Below are 17992 nucleotides of genomic sequence, written 5' to 3' on the forward strand. Positions count from 1 at the left end.
TAAGAAATAACATGTGTTGGAAATGATATGGAGAAAATGGAACCCTCATACATGGTCGATGGGAATGTAAATTGGTATAGTCATGATGAAAAACAGTATGGAGATTCCTTAGCAAGTTAAGAATTGCCCTGGCCGGTTTGGCTCAGTAGATGGAGTCTTGGCCTGTGGACAGAAGGGTCCTGGGCTCGATTCTGGTCCAGGCACATGCCCGAGTTGTGGGCTTGGTCCCCAGTTGGAGGCATGCAGAGGCAGCCGATTGGTGGTTCTCTTTCATCATTGATGTTTCTATCCCTCTCCCTCTCCCTTCCTCTCTGAAATCAATGAAAAAAAAATATTTTTAAAAAGTTAAGAATAGAACTATCATATGATTCAGCTATTCTGCTTCTGGGCATTTATCTAAAGAATATGAAAAAAAAACACTAATTAAAAAAGTTATCTGCATTCCTATTTCATTATAGCACTATTTACAATAGTTAAGATAAGGAAACAACCTAAATGTCCATCAACAGATGAATAGATAAAAAATGTGGCGCATGTATACAGTGGAATATTACTCAGCTATAAAAACGGTGAAATATTGCTATTTGCAACAACATGGGTGGACCTTGAGGGTATTATGCTAAGACAAGTGAAATAAGTAAGACAGAAAAGAACAAAAACTATATGATATCACTCATATGTGGAAGGAATATAAAACAAAAAGAAACAAACAAATAAGACAAAACAAAACAAACTCATAGATATAGACAAAAAGTGGTGGCTATCAGAGGGGAAGGGGAGTGAGGGGAGGGAGAAATGGGTAAAAGAGGTCAAATGTATGATGGTGGGTAAAGTTGAAGGATTGGTAGTACATATGCTATCGTTCATACAGATATCAAATTATAATGTTGTACACCTTAAACTTACATAAGGTTAGTGACCAACGTTACCTCAAAACAATTAATTAAACATTAAAAATTTAAAAGAAATTAAATAAACTGTGAAGCTTCACATCAAAATTTGTATCTGTGTGTTTTTTTAACCCCAAGATTTTCACAAGGCAGGCAACAGCTGTTTGTTGCTGGGTGGCAGCTGCCATCTTAGAAGGGTTATGTGCCCTTCAGTTAATTTTCTGCAGTCTCCAGTGGTTGGTCCTGTATCTTGCCAACAGTAAGTGCTGAGTCACTCATTCATATTACTTGCTGATTCCTGCAGGTTTTGAGTTTGTACCTCTTGTTGCTAAAGAGGGAATGAATGAAGGAACAAATGATTGAATGACTATTTACTGATGAGCCACTTAGAGCCCATAAAGATGGAATTATATAATATTATATTCAGGAAAGCCAGGGATCAAATATACATTTTTCAGGCCAGGGCTTTTACTTTAAATTGTTGCTTCCAAGTTTGTCATTATATTAAAAACATCCTAAAATATCCCCCCCACACACACACACACAATTTGAATGAAAAAAGGATACTGACAAAATGCTATTTCCATTTCAGAACAAATAGAATAGTAAACAAATTCTTTAATATGATAAATGTGTCTTTCTCCCTGTGCTTTGGTGAGAGACTAACCAGAGCTAGCATCATCACCCAAGGCAAAGTGAATAATAAACAAATTTAACTATTAAAGAATATAATTAAGGTTAAATTTAATATTTCACGCCATAGTTTTTTTGGGGGGGGAAATAAGTTTTGCCATTTTTTTCTGTGAGTTATTTTTTCTTACATACTTTAACCACAGAATATTATAATCATAGAAATGCCAGTTTATCATGATTCCTTCTACTTAGTACCAAAGACTGGAGTTTTTTGTTGTTTTGTTTTTAATCCTCACCTAAGGACATGTTTTTACTGATTTCATAGAGAGAGGGAGGGAAGAGAGAGAGATATAAACATGGATGTGAGTGAGAAACATTGATTGGTTGCCTCCCATATGCGCCCCAAGGGAGGATCAAACCTGCAACCTGGGTATGTGTCCTGACTGGGAATCAAAGTCACAACTTTTTGGTGCACAGAACGACACTCCAGCCAACTGAGGCACCTGCCAGCGCAAGACTGGATTTCTTTTTTTTTTTTTTAAATATATTTCATTGATTTTTTTACAGAGAGGAAGGGAGAGGGATAGAGAGTTAGAAACATCGATCAGCTGCCTCCTGCACACCCCCTCCTGGGAATGTGCCCGCAACCAAGGTACATGCCCTTGACAGGAATCGAACCTGGGACCCTTCAGTCCGCAGGCTGATGCTCTATCCACTGAGCCAAACCGGTTAGGGCAAGACTGGATTTCTTTAAGCCTCCTCTCTTGCCAACTCCAACGATGGCTAGTAGCTATTCAGGGCAGTGTGTAGAGATAGATTCTGAAATCCAATCTGGGCTAATTCAATTAGTTTACAGTGTTTAGATATTATTGTTATGGGTTGAATTATAGCTCCCACCCCCACCCCCCCAAAAAAAAGAGAGATATTGAAGTCTTAACCTCCTGGCCCTCAGAATGTGACTTGATTAGGAAAGATGTGGTGTTAATCTTGGCTGTAGGCAAATTTGAGAAATAACCAAAAAGTAACTTTCATGACCCTCTGTTCTTCTTGTGCCCACTTTAATGTGTCAGATTTCTCTTGCAGTCCATAGACAGCTTTTAGATACCAACATGAAACCCTTGAGATCTCAAGACTGCAGACTAGTCTGTAAGTATGGCCACTTTTCTGGGTAAAGGTTCCATAGTTTTTATTAGTTTTTAAAGATGTTATACTTCCCTACAACCAGAGAGAGAAGAAAAAACAACAACAAAAAACAAACTAAGAGTCCTTGGCATGGTGAACAGGATCACATTAAGGTTTTGTGTCTGGGGAACAAGGCATAGGGTTGAAGTGGGGTGATGGCTTGGGGTGGGGACAGGATGAAGAGTTTGGATTTAGACGTGCTGAGCTGCAGGGGACAATAGACCATTCATACAGAGTTGTCAAGGAAAGGGCACACAGCAGAATTGGGGCTGATCGGCACAGATGTGGGAATTGAATACGTGCGTGCAGACACACTTTTAGAACTGATCACTGAACCCGATCTAGGAAAAATCCAACACAGTCTTGGAGAGACTCCATGTTAGGGAGCAAGGGGAGGAAGAGGTGGCATTAGAGGTAAAATAGGAAGGAAGGTTGGAGTGGCACAAGAGCCAGGAGCAGGGAGGGGGAAGGGGGAAGAGCAGGAGAGAATTCTAAGGAGAGGCTGACTGGGCTTACAAAACAAAATGGAGATGTGCGAGGGAATGGTGAACGGTGATGCAGAAAAGATTTGGGTCTGAGGTTCACTGATGATCATCAATAAGTCCATTTTGAAAAGTTGTGGGGATGCATTCTTCGGATGGTTATTACTGCATTTCCGCTAGGTGCCAGAAGCCATGCTAGGTGCTGGGGCACAAAGATGAAGGGGACACAATCCTGTCTTTGAGACGCTTACAGGCTTGCACTGGGGCACTTACTTAGAGGAGAAAACTGGTGCATGGAAGTCTGCACAGTGTTGAGGGAGGGCATGAAGGAGATGTGGTTGATTGATGGGGAGGGTACAAGACAGATGATAGGGAAGTGGACCTCTTATGCAGGAACTAATAATTGGTGGATCCAAGAATCCTTAAACTATGAAGCTGTCCTACATTTTATTACATCATAACATGACATCACATATGATTTCAGAATCACAGGGGAGAACACACACACACACACACACACACACACACACCAGCACACACACACACACACATCTTGGACAAAAGCACTTAAGTTACTGAGGCCTAGTCAGTGATGGTACAATATTTGTATACAGATACAAACAGAAATAAATACATATGCCTTGCTTTCTCTTGCAGTTTCTATTTTAAATATTTAATATTTAATTTTCTGAACAGGTTTATTCCTGGGGGCTTCCAATTTACAAGGTTTCTTTAAAAATATTCTAATATGCTAAACTTGTTAAACTGAGTATAATTAAGTTATGAAGAGTTTTAGAATTATTTGCACCAATTATTTATTCTGTAAGAGGGGTTAGGAGGAGGGAAATGATGGTGCCAGATTTGAAGTCACAGTCCCCAGATCAGGTCCCTTCTCCATTATTTATGAGTTACATGTGAGTTACTTACATTTTTGAACCTCTGTAATGGCTGATTATATAATAGTTACCTTACATAAATTTTGGAATAAATAGATAACACATGAAAAGTTCCTGGCAGATCGTAGGCATTGTATTACTACAGTGATTTCTACTGATAATAAAATAATTGTCTGAGATTATATTTTTGAATCAGGCCAAAATTAGGCATATAATTTAGAAAATACTCAAGTAATTTTTACAAAAAGAATTAACCTCTATTTAAGAGCTCAGGAACACAAATTAAGGTCAAGGACATATTCTGATATCTTTTTTCATATGTTATTAAGGACTGTCCAAAATGGTCACATACCTACCACTTTTAATTTTAAAATTTTCATCCATAAATAAGAAGACTAAAATTTTATTTGCCATCAGCCAACTGACAGCCAGCATCCCTTAGGTAAATGAGCAGGATCTACTTTTTTACATTTTTGAAATTTAGAAAGAATTGGAGAATTAAAAAACATAGTTTCTGTATCACATGTAGCTTCAGAAAAATGAAATCATTTACTTGTCAACTTTCCAATGTTGCATTATACTTCCTGAGTCACCAGTATCTCTGATCCCTGCACAGAGCTCCCTGATTTTAAAATCTATTGGGATACTGACGCATAGGTGTTGCACTGCACAACTCCAGGGGTGCCAATCACATAGGCTACGATGAGAAATGCATCGCTACTATGCAGTGCACCCCTGTACAGCCATAGGCAGCAGCTCTATTTGCGAGGCTTGAATACTTCCTTGATAAACATGCCCTACGACACGACAAACACTGACTGAGCATCTGCTATGTACAAGATGCTGTCCTAGGCTCTGGGGATACCACAGTGATAAAAAAAATGGTTATGATCCTCATCAACATGGAGTTTTTATTCTGGCAGAGTGGAGTAGGGAGACCAATGGAGAACAAAACCCAAATGTGTGAGCAGGAGAAGAGGAAAGCAAGGTGATGAGGAAATGGGATCCCAGCAATGAGAGAACTGCTGTTGGAAATAAGGCTGGCAGAAAGCCCTCACTGTTGGCATTTTTGATCAGAAGGGAATGAGAGGACAGCTTTCATATCACTGAGGCAAGAATATACCCGACAGAGCAAAGAGCAAGTGCACACACCCAAGGTCAGCGACCTACTCAGTGCATCTGGGGACAGCGGAGAAGTGGCAGGACTGGAGTGGCTGGCTGAGGGTACAGTGGTAGGTCTGAAGCCGGTGACTGAGGGTGGGAAGCAGATCTCCTGGACCCTCGATAGCTTTCGTAAGGATTGAAAGATCTTTACTCAGGGCAACATGGGATTCCACTGGAGGCCTTGAATAGAGGAGTGACATCATCTGACTTAGGCATGAAGAGAATCACACTGTCTTTGTACTGGTTTTTATCCTGAAAGATAATGTAAGGTCTAAACAATTTTCTCAAAGACTCTAGGAGTGTTTGTTTTTTTTTTGGTTTTTTTTTGCAAAAATTAGCAACATACTTTTAAAAATGGTTCTTTTGAAGCTGAATTCAAATTCAGATGTTGGAGCAAATATATTAAATGCCGATGAAAGTGATAAATGCCAAAACTTTAATCTCAGTGTGTTAAAGCTGCTTCACTTACTCCTCTCTGAAGGTTTCAATTTGCAAAGAAATTCACATGAGTTTCTATCATTTACAGGAGGAAGAACCTGAAAAGAAAAATCTCAAACTGAGAGGGCAACTGTTATATGGACATAAACGAGTAGAGATGGTGGTCAAGGCCTCTGCTACGGAGATGTTTGTTGCTTTGAAGCAATTGGTATTTTGTTAAGTTAACCTGACTGTGGAATACAATGTTCCAGGATGTTCTGGCCTTCCAGAAAAGATAGAAGCTATTCCACTGTTCATAATAATACTGTACCAACAACAAAACCACAAATTCTTGCATGCTCAGTAGTTTCACATAAAACGCAACAAGGTAAGCATTGTGAATAAAATACAAATGCCACAGCAACAGCTCTGCTATATTTTCTGAAACATCTTTTATAAAAGCATTTATAGATGTAAAACTCTCTTTTCCAAGAGTTCAGCAAATCTCTTTTCCAAACATCCACACATTTGTTTAGTATGCATTTATGGAAGTGTACTCCTGTATACAAATAACTCGTCACAAAAACAAAACAAAACAAAACAAAACAAAAAGGAATACCTCAGCCTCACAACTGACTTGTCTCTATATGGGTAGGTCAACACCGATTCCTTGTACTTATTTTTAGGAATAAAAATACCTCCCAGTGTTTGCAGAAAATATCATTTCAATAACAATAAAAATGATGCCTGCCTCAAACATTATCGCTTTTAATGTCATGACTAATTTGTATCACTGAGGCATTAGCACTCACACAGTAGTTTTGTGAGTTTGGACACATGAAGAGTTGGATGCTTTAAGAATTGGGCATTTTAAGACTCTTGCCTGGATAGCCAGTCATAAAATCAGTACCTGCCCTGTGATACTTTAGTAAGAAGGGAAAGAAACGAACATTGCCAGTGCCCACCATGTCCGGCCCTGCGCTGGGCATCTGGCATGTCTTAGACCAGTTAGCCTTTGAAGTAATCTCATGAAGTAGGAATTATTATATCAATTTTAAATAGGAGGAAGCTGAAGTCAAGGAGGTAAAATAATGTGTCCCAGCCAGGGTTTCTTCAAGCCTGGCCTGTCTGACTTCAATGCCCCTGCCCTTTTCTCTATTGCAGGCTGCTGCTACTGGCCAACACTGTCTTTTTAACATTTCGATGAAATAAAATCAAATAGCTCAATTATTATCAGCATCGTCACTCTTTTTTTAGCTACTGATTTTCGAGTGAGTGTTTTATTTGCCAGTCTCAGTCGTAAGGACTTGCAATCCTTACAACCACCTTGCGAAGTGAATAGGCCTGCACCGTGCTGGACACTGTGCGCCCTTCAGTCAGTTTCACAGGCGATTGTCCTCTCCTACTGATGAGACAACAAAGATCAGATGTGATAAACGACACACCCACCGCGGGGAAGTGGTTGAGCAGGCATTTAGATGCTGGCCCTCCTCCTGTGCCTGTGGGCTCTTTTCACATTCTTTATAGTTTGACAACTTAAAAAATATATAACACACACTCAAATAAGCTGAACATTTACAATTCTAAAAGGGAGCCGATGACTTGAGGCAATCTGTAGCTAGGCGTCAACACTGGAAAACGGTTCTATTAGACACTTCTGAAAATGATTCTTTTTAAACGATCCAATTTATTTATTTATTTATTTTTAAATCTTTATTGTTGAAAGTATTACAGATATCCCCTTTTTCTGCCATTGACCCCATCTAGCCCAGGCCCTTCCCCCGCCCCAGGCCTTCACCACACTATTGTCTGTGTCCATGGGTTATGCATATATGCATACAAGTTTTTGGTTGATCTCTTCCCTCCCACCAACCTATCCCTGGCTTCCCTCTGAGATCTCATAGTCTGTTCCATGCTTCTATGTCTCTGGATCTATTTTGTTCAACAGTTTATTTTGTTCATTAGATTCCACATATGAGTGAGATCATGTGATACTTGTCTTTCTCTGACTGGCTTATTTCACTTAGCATAGCACTCTTCAGATCCCTCCATGCTGTTTCAAAGGGTAAAGTTCCTTTTCATTTGAACAGTGCTCGACATTCTCATGGCTTGGTTTATGTTTTTACAGTAAATATAACTGTTCTTGGTTACTTTCTCCGTGGGTTGGAATCCTTAAGCAATTATGGCCCTGGAGAATCCATGGTGAGGTAATGAATTGTAAAGATCTGTTGTCTTGTTGATAGTCATGAAACATGTACCTTTAATAGGTCAGGAATTTTTCCCTAATTAGTTTAAAAAATCAAAAGTTTTAAGAGACTAGCTAAAATGTTAGTTTAATAGTTAATATCGGAGAAGGCTTGGGTAAACAAAATGAAGGAATTAGGGATAATCTGGAAAGTGAATTTCTTTTTTTAAAAAAAGATACTTTTACTGATTTCAGAGAGGAAGGGAGAGGGAGATAGAGATAGAAACATAAACAATGAGAGAGAATCATTGATTGGCTGCTTCCTGCACGCCCCTCACTGGGGGTTGAGCCCACAACCTGGGTATGTGCCCTGACCAGGAATCGAACTGTGACCTGCTGGCTGCCCATTGAACCATGCTGGCTGGGCTGGAAAATGAATTTCTCGTTGCTGACCTCTTTGGTATGTGGAAGTTCTTGCTATCTAGTTTTCAATCTACACTGCCTTTTATAGTGACTGCTTCTACTGGTGATGATCACAGAAGCAAATGAATACTTAGTTTTCTTTTTTGACTATAAAAGCAAAATAAAAACTAACATAAGAATTGCTTATACTGTTATAGTTTATATGAATTATAATTTGTCCATCTATTCATTTATGTGTAGACAAAATGATTCATAATTTTAAAGTCCAATCTAATATTTTTTAATGATTAAAGATGAATGAAATAGGGGTAGTTAGTGAGGTAAATAGTATATCTATTTTTTAAAATTTTAACCCTTAAAAGACTTCTTTTGGGATATCAATGTAGTCTTCTGTTTTTAGTGTATAGATAAATTTACCCTTTAATGCATACTAAAATAAATGATTTAAAATCTTTTATTTTAATTTTGACTTAAAAGTTTTATGACACTTTTTTTACTTTAAGATGAAAATTTCCCCAAATAACTTATCCAGTCCCTTCAAACCCAAGAATAGGCTAAGAACACTACTTTGTAAACTCATACACAGTAATTTCCCAAGTCATTTATCAAGAGCATGAACCAACATTTTTTTAACTGCTTGGTAATCTTATTTAAATAAAGTTATGCAGAGATGTAAATATTAAGCTCTTTTTAAGCTATAGATCTTACTTATTTCCATTGTAAACAAGATCTGATAATGTTAGGACTGTCATAGACAATCTGAGTTTCATAGAATCCACAATTTTAGGGCAAAATAAACCTCAAAGAATTATGGGCTAAGTCTCCCCATTTCCTTCTATTAGATTTATTATTATTATTTTTCCATTTCTTTAAGTCCAAACTCTACCCAACTCAGTATACAACTCAGGTGCACAGCCTTCAAAAACATTTCTTGAAACAGTCAGTTGTTAGGAGAAGCCAGCTCTCTCCTCTATCGACCCTCACAGAAGGTGTCTCTCTACTCTCCCTTTAAGGCATGTGCCCCTTTCTGTCTTGAGTTATAGTTGTTTGCTGATGTGCTTGCTTCATTTTTCCTACCAGTGAACTCATCAAGGAACATAATCTTGAATCACATTAGTTTCTTCTGTGATGTGTTATATGTTAACTTTCATATAGTAGGTTCTCAAGGAGTATTGAGGGTGTACTCAACAATTTGTTAGGCATGTCAAATTGTCAAAGAGAATGAAAATCATATTCAGAAGTATTTTAGGAAGTCCTTGGTCAAGAAAGAAAGCCCCAAGTGCCCATCAGCAGATGAGTGGATTAAAAACTGTGGTACATCTACACAATAGAATACTACGCTGAGGTAAAAAAGAAGGAATTCTTACCATTTGCAACAGCATGGAGAGTGTTATGTTAAGCAAAATAAGCCAGACAGAGAAAGATAAGTATCACATGATCTCACTCATTTATGGAATGTAATGAACAACATAAACTGATCCAGAGACAGAGAAGCATTGATCAGACCGTCAAACCTCAGAGGTAAGGTAGGGGAGGGTGGGGGTGAGGGGGAGAGATCAACCAAAGGACTTGTATGCATGCATATAAGCCTAACCAATGGTCACAGACAAAAGGGGGGTGAGAGCATAAGTGAGGGGGTTAGGGGGAATGGGACGATAAGGACACATATGTAATACCTTAATCAATAAAGAAAAAAAAAAAAGAAAGCCACAGGAGTAGAAAATTCTTCAAGAGGTGAATCAGATAACTGGCACACGTAAGTGACACATCAATTTCTTCACCTGTATATAACCTCCAGAAGATCAAACATTAATAAAATATTTATCTTTAGTTATCACAAGCCAGACTTTGATTTAAAACTCGGGTACATGAATGTCATGCCATACCAAAAACATAGCATCACGTATTTTTAAATTAAACATGGATCTGTAAAAAATTTATCTAGGCTTGATATGAAAAAAATGAATGAAAATCTCCCAATAGTCACCACAAATAAGAAAACAGAATCTAAAAACAATTGTCCAACTTCTGTAAAAGTACAATGAAAAACATTTCATTTGGAAGTTCAGTGTGGCGTTGCTATGACATTCAATGCACTGTCTTACCTTTAGGGAATCGAAGCAGGCGATTACTCTTCCATTTTCAACCTGGCAACTTTTGGGGGGGTGAGCAAATTTGCACTCCTCGTCGGAGCGCGAGCAGGTCCCTCGCTGGAACTGTCTGCAGACTTCTAACGTCAGCCATTTAGTGTCTCTGACTGGGGCAACATTCAAAGCCATGGCAAGCAAGTAATTTGGACTCTGTTCGTTTCTGTTCAGTGACTCAATCAACCCAAGTTCCAACGATGCAAAACTATTGTTGTGAAAGCCCCCACATGTAAGTCTGAAGGTTAAGTGATAAATTGCTTAATGAAGTCCAATCCAAGGAACAGCGTGAGAAGAGAATGTATTGGCAAGCAGTCACTCATCCATCAATGTGCCCCGCCTGAAGACTGCAGGCCGAAACAAAAGCATGCTCAGTGTCATCTCTGGCTGTCAGTGTCCCAGTCCCCTGATTGTGTTGCAGACACACTGTTTCTAATAAGGAACTTCAATATCACAGCTCTCCTTGGGAGAATATATCCAGTTCGAAGCTCACAGCTATCGATGGTGCTGGAGAAGAAGCCACTTAGATGTTCAGCTCTTAGCAGGATTTCTGTTTCCTCCCACCTTTATAAACTCTGAAAACAAGTCGTTGGTAAAGTCAGACAACTGAGGTATCTTCATCCACTTGTAAGGTCGACGTAACGTGTATTGGACAGGAAAACAAGACTTGAAAACACAGGAGCTCCCTGGCTGCAGTTTCCAGCCAAAGTGACTTCCCACAGGCACTTTTAAATCATGGACCTGAAAAACACCAATAAAATATCAACTGTCACCCAAACTTGAGGGAATCGACACTTGAACAAACTCCTTAGCTCTTATCTAGAATTTGCAAAAATGCAACTGAGCGCTTTGAGCTTATTCTCAACTACAACCGTATTGCAGAGACGATCCAGGCAGCAGTCCAAAAGTTAGGAACGACTCGAAGAGATGAGTGTGGCAGACACAATAATTAGGCATTCAGAAACAATTCAATCTAATGGGCTTAATCGCTAAAACAGTGCAATAGAATTGTGGCTTCCAATTAATTTCACATTTGGGCCATTGATTTTATTATTGAAAATGTTACAAACAACTATCTGGGATGTGTCTCTCCTTATATAATAAGGATATTGTCATTTTTGGATGAAATGTGGGCCCCTCCTTTATATCCTTTCTAGTTTATGGAGATTTGAACTTAGAGCTGAATAGGTAGAAGTTTCCTGATATTTATTCTCATACTTTTCTGTCTACTGTTATTACTTCCTTAAGGTTAGTATCCCACTCTGTGCTAAGAGCACTTGAGAATAAGGAGTGTTTGTAGTTTTCAATCCTGTATCTTAGAGCCTTAGTTCATGGCTATTAGGTCCTCAAAAAATATTTATTTTGATGCCCGGCCAGCATGGTCAGTGGTGAGCATTGACCTATGAACCAGGAGGTCATGGTTTGATTCCTGGTCAGGGCACATACTTGGGTGGCAGGCTTGATCCCCAGTGTGGGGCATGCAGGAGGCAGCTGATCAATGATTCTCTCTCACCATTGATGTTTCTATTTCTCCCTCTCCCTTCCTCTCTGAAATCAGTAAAAATATTATTTTTTTAAAGTAATTATTGATGATTTAAGTGCTGATTGACTCACTGACTGAAGGCATGCAAGTTAGTTTCAGGTTAGCTCAGTTTAGACTTCAGTCTAAATCTAAAATGGCTCTGTTAGTGCGGAATCTCAGAGGGAGAGTGGGTGGGTGGGAGGTCCTCAATCAAAGGCCTTGAATGCATATGTGCATTACCCATAGACACAGACAATAGGGTGCTAAAGGCCTGGATGGGGGGGTTGGGCTCCAAGGGGTCAATGGGGGAAACAAGGGGATGTATGCAATACTTTCAACAATGAAGAATTATTAAAAAATAAAAATAAAAATGGCTCTGTTCTGTGGAATGCTGGAATTAAACATCTTCAACAGAAATATAATTAGTAAATTCAGATTTCTAAAATCAGCCTATTTCATTTCTTTTACTATTTTCAAGGATTGTGAAATTATTAAAACATTGACACTTTAACATTATTGGGGTCAAGCATGAATAAAGGGCTAAATATCGGAAGTTGATCATTTTCACAAATTGTATATGTCACAAGCAACCATAAATACTTGCCTAGCCTTGATGTTCTTCCAAAAATTGTATAACTAAAAACTTAATGGAGACTAGAAGTGTATTATTGAAAATCAGCATGTTCCAAATAAGTTCAGAGAACAATAATCCATAAGTGGTTTGTAAGTGCTCCCTAGAAAAGTAGGCCCCACAATCCGTTAAGTTTAGTTAACTCCAGGTAAACCAACCTGAACAGGCTTCCATGCAATAGGGCTTTTTCTCTCCTGGCCTTGAATGACTCTCTAATAAGGAAGAGAAGCAATGGTGTCTCTAAACTTATCTGATCATGGGAACATTTATTTAGCAGGACATCTCTTGGGATGAGTGGAAAGGGCTACTTCATCCCAAGATTTCTTTTACTTATTAGTAGAAGTGTTTGAATGAGTTTTAATTGGATGGGCATTTAAGGAAATTGGCAACCTTGAAAGCTATGAGACATACCTCACTCTAATTGTAAAATATTTGAGGGGACAGGCAGGCTCCTGCTTGTCTGATTGGCAGCATTGTGTTCCCAGCAGCTAACATCAAATAGCTTAACTTAAGGCATTTAAGAAGATGAGTTTAATAACCAAATTTACTCTGGGTCAGGTTTCACAGACCAGCCTGGACCTGCACCCTCATTACCTCAACCCCCAACTCTTACCCCCTTGGAGAACAAAGGATGAGGGGAGCGAGGGAAAAGGAGCCCTTTCTGTGTGTGTATTCAGTGGAGCTGAGGCACTAAAGGAGATGTAAAATGATGGCTTGGACACGTCTAACTTATATTTTCGAAATATTTATGGAGCCCATGAATCCTATGGACCAAGGTCCAATGGAGTTACAGGACAACAAAGACACAGGAATGCTCATTCTCAAAGGCAGCATCATAGTCTCTGCCCAGGCTTCCCTTGTAGGAAAAGAAACAGGCAAATATGTATTTATGCAGTGATGGTGAACAAATAAGTACTCAAAGTATTTCGTTAATTTTTAGTATGTTTTTTTAAACTGATTTTAGAGAGAGAGGAAGAGGGAGAGAGAGAGAGATAGAAACATCGATGAGAGAGAAACATCTATCGGCTGTCTCCCACATGCCCCGACTGGGGATAGAGCCTGCAACCCAAGCATGTGCTCTGACCAGGAATTGAACTGGGGATGACGTTCATTCCACTTGAGTATTCAGCCACACCGGCCTGGCATCTTAAAACAGGAACAATGCCCTCAACCCAGTCCCATGAATGGAGTACACTTTTTCTTAGATAACAAGACAATTTTTTTTTTTTCTGGGAGACAGTTGACCATTTCTACTTACGAGGAAAGTCCAACCAGAATTTAGATGGCCAGACTCTATCAAGATGAACTTGCTTTTAAAAGCAGAGGAGCCAAGCTTTCTGATGGCCAGAGTCCTGTGTATGTCAAAGCTGTTCCAGAAGGAAAGGAAGGGGCATCACATTGCACCTAAACATATCGCTATCCTCACCTCCCGTAAATCCACTCTTTCTCCCAGATTGTTCTCTGCTTCTAGCCTAAAGGCTATAGAGCTACTTTTATCAAAGATACCACCTCTCTGGGGCCTTCACAACCTCCATCTTCTGGAGGGTATAGGCAGGCAGCTGTGGGAATGAGGGAGTGGGAGCAGATCTGAATTAGGTTAGAGGAGGCCACTAAAGGAGATGGGTACTGACGGGTAAGGATGGAGACCAGCTTTTAACATGGCCACCAAAGGACAAGATTAAACTGTATGAACACATAAACCAAAATACAGACTGCCACTTCCTGGGAGGAAGGGTGACATGCCAGGGTTTTACTCTTTAAAATAGAAGCCACTAGCCACGTGTGGCCATTGAACACATGAAATGTGACCAAGTGCCACAGAGGAACTAAATTTAAACATTTTGTGTATTCTTAATTATTGTAAATTCAACTTAAAACTGATCCTCAATGTAGTTATTGGAAAAGTTTTAAGTGTTCTTGGACTGACTTGAGCACATGAATCTACTTTTCAGTTGTACATTTTATGAGGTCTAAATACAGATCAACTATTTCCGATCAAAATTCAGTATCCAAGTTGAGATGGGTAGAAAATCAGTGTGTATTTTAAAATACACAGTAATTTCAACAACTCAGTGTGAAACAAAACGTGAAAACATCTAATTAATATTATTTAACAGTTATTAAGGGTGAACTGATAATATTTTAACAAATTGCAATAAACATTATTATTAAAATTAAACTCACTTGCTTCTTTTTAGTGCCTTAACATTCAGAATTATCTATGTAGCTCACATTATATTTCTCTTGATGGCACTGTCTTAGGGCAGTGATGGCGAACCTTTTGAGCTTGGCGTGTCAGCATTTTGAAAAACCCTAACTTAACTCTGGTGCCGTGTCACATATAGAAATTTTTTGATATTTGCAACCATAGTAAAACAAAGACTTACATTTTTGATATTTATTTTATATATTTAAATGCCATTTAACAAAGAAAGATCAACCAAAAAAATGAGTTCGCGTGTCAGAGGTTCGTCATCACTGTTTTAGGGTCTTGTGCATTTCTTCTATCAGCCAACATAGAATTCTCTGGATTGGTGGAAAGTACCCCATCCTAACAGCCAGCATTTCTAGCTCTCCTTTTGCCAAGGATCCTTCACATGACCTTGGGTAAGTCAATTTCTCTGCGATCCAGTTTCTTCATCTGTAAAATGTTTATAATAGTTCCTGTCTACATTACAAGGTTGCTGCCATGAAGGACAGATTATAGAGGAAACATAAAAGACTTTGTAAACAGTAAAGTGCTACCCAAATGCAAGGTGATGAAAGGAGGAGTTGCTCTATAAATATTTATTGAATAAATCCACTTCCAGGCTTCCTCCCCCGTCAGTGTGTCAATGACCAGGTGGATCAGCTCCAGCCAGAGATTCTAAAAGCAGGACAGTGCCTCAGAGATCAAAGAGCTGACTGCGAGGTCCACTTGGGGCCACTTATCTGGAGCATCCCTCATTTCTCAGACCATCTTATTTTGCAGCCAAAAGGAACCCACAGAGAAATTTCTCCAAGTACAAAACCCACAGTGTCACTACAAAGGCCTGAAGCCTGCTTTCTTTCTCCAGCTTCTACTAACCCAGAAATGAATGAAATATTTTTATGGCCCAAGAAATCACTCTGGGTGTGATGTATAGCCTGAATACACAGGTAGCATCGATCGAGAGCTTTCTTAGTTTGAATACATTCCTCAGTGCCCTGCGTGAGTGGGGAAGAACAGGCAGCATTTTCTAGTTCATCTGCACAGAGAAATGTATAAATACAGATACATTTTTAATGCTCACAAAGTTCTCCAATATGCCAGCCCTGGCCCTGATGACATGCAAGGCACCGTCTATCATTCTTAGAAGTTTCTGGACTGAACTGGGAAGCAGGGTCTCCTGCTCACATTATTTTCTACTATTTTTCTTTCGTTTTCTCACTTCTTTTTGACATGTGCCTCAGTGTTACTGCCAACATCCCAGTCAATCCCACTCCCATTGGCTCCTTCCAGTGTGGAACCTAGAATTTTGAAGTGGTTGTTCCCAGTTGTTCCTCTGGCCTTGTTTCTTTGTTGGCATGTTTCTTTCCTTGTCCTCCTTGGGCATTCAGCAACTTCCTGCTGCCTCCCCCTCCTGTCTTTCTAAGTCCCTCACAGAGGAGGAGAAGGTCTTTCCCTTGAAGGATCAGCTGAGTCACCAGGCTGCCAGGGCCTTACCAACCTGCACCCTGCAGTGATGCTTCTGCCTGACTCCCTTCATTTTCTTTTGATGATCACCCTGTGGGCCATCTTTCCACACTGTCTGATAATCATTTTTTAAATATATTTTTATTGATTTCAGAGAGGAAGGGAGAGAGAGAGAGAGATAGAAACATCAATGATGACAGAGAATCATTGATCAACTGCCTCCTGCACACCCCCTACTGTGGATCAACCCCCACAACCCAGGCATGTGCCCTGGACAGGGAATCAAACCATGACCTCCTGGTTCATAGGTCAACACTCAACCATGAGCCACACCAGCTGGGCTGTCTGGTAATTATTTTTAAGTAGATATCTTTATTCTCGAATTCATAAGAACTGTAAATATTGATTTTCAAATCTGCAGAGTTCAGGTTAGTGACTGGTATGTAGAATATGCTCAACAAATGTTTGTCATATGAACTCCTGATTCTCCTCCAATGAGCATTTGTGTTTTCATACGGACCAGGGTCTAATTTAAAGGAATAAGGCTACAAATAGGGGATTTCAGTATTATCCTGTAGGAACATTCCAGCAGGTGTGACTGGCTTTTACCCTGTTGCTGCCAAGTAGGTTAGGGGTAAGGAGCTTTCCCAGGGATAAATTATTTGAACTTCAAAACCCAGAATCCTCAGCCCAGCGATTCTCCAACAGCAGCAGCAGCCACCCGGGGGAGCCTGTTCGAAGTGCAGGTTCTCAGGTTCCTGCTCAGAGGTCCTGAGCCAGAACCTGGGGGTGGGGCCCAGCAATCTGTTTTAACAAGCTCTGCAGGGTGTGCCTCTGAAGCAAGCTCAAGTCTGAGAACCACAGTAGTAAGCATTTCTTGCCGCCCTCCTGTGGGCCAGGCATCCTGCTGGTTGCTCAGGGAACAAAGATGTCTGTCCTGAGTTAATCACAGCATCTTGGGTTCACTGATTCTCACAGAAACAATTCCAGGAAGGCAGGCTGGGGGCATTCCCCCCCATGGCTATGTTTCTAATCAATAAAAACAAACAAAACACATCTAGACTAAACAGAAAACACCTGAGAGATATGTCCCAGATAAGACCTCATTCTATGAGAATGAAAAACCAGACCAACTCATGGCCTGCAGACTTTGTTCAGGCACTTGGTGGGGGTGCATGGGGCTTTGTTTATAAGACTTTGTCTGAGGGAGGGGTGGTCCCTGCTGACCAGCTGCCGCATTTCCAAGCCCTTTTGCTGGAAGTCTTTACAGAGGGGCTGCTTTGTAGCACCCACACTCCCAGACAGCCAGCTAGAACAAATACCAAGGTTAGCTGTGGGGCTCATCTTCAAAGCAAAGGCAAGACTGAAGTTCAAGGATAAAGAAACAAGGCTCTTGTGTGTCCTGAAATGCCAAAGGCCCCGCCATTCAACTTCACAAAATAATCAATCCCAAGCTATTTTTAGGGTCTTTACTTACACGACACTTCATTTTTCAGAAATATATTAAGAAACTGGCCTAGGTGTTAGATTTTCAGACATCTGTGACATTTGACTGTAGAAAGGAATTTTGCTGCTTGCGTTCTTTCACAGCTGCTCCGGGATGCAGCATGGAGAGCTTGGAAAGCAGGGCCTTTCATTCTGCAACGGAGGAGGCCACCTCCCTTCAATCTCCACCTCACAGACAAGCCCGGGCTGTGGGCCCCAGGTGTCCTTGCCTTGCCAGTGCTCTGTAGCTAGTTTGTACATTTCTGAGGCGGGGGGGGGGGGG

At 40.1% G+C, this 17992-nt stretch overlaps 1 protein-coding gene across 1 annotated transcript in view; it reads right to left on the reverse strand.

The window, feature by feature from the left end:
- The window catches only part of MBNL2 (muscleblind like splicing regulator 2), a 172958-nt gene that overhangs the window by 95882 nt on the left and 59084 nt on the right, over positions 1–17992 (reverse strand). Inside the window, exon 2 of the mRNA XM_015557598.1 lies at positions 10378–11157. Coding sequence (XP_015413084.1) covers positions 10378–10551 — 174 coding nt within the window. The 5' untranslated portion in view covers positions 10552–11157. The remainder of the gene's footprint in view (positions 1–10377; positions 11158–17992) is intronic.

Source organism: Myotis davidii, unplaced genomic scaffold, assembly GCF_000327345.1.
Source record: "Myotis davidii unplaced genomic scaffold, ASM32734v1 scaffold133, whole genome shotgun sequence".
NCBI lineage: Eukaryota > Metazoa > Chordata > Mammalia > Chiroptera > Vespertilionidae > Myotis > Myotis davidii.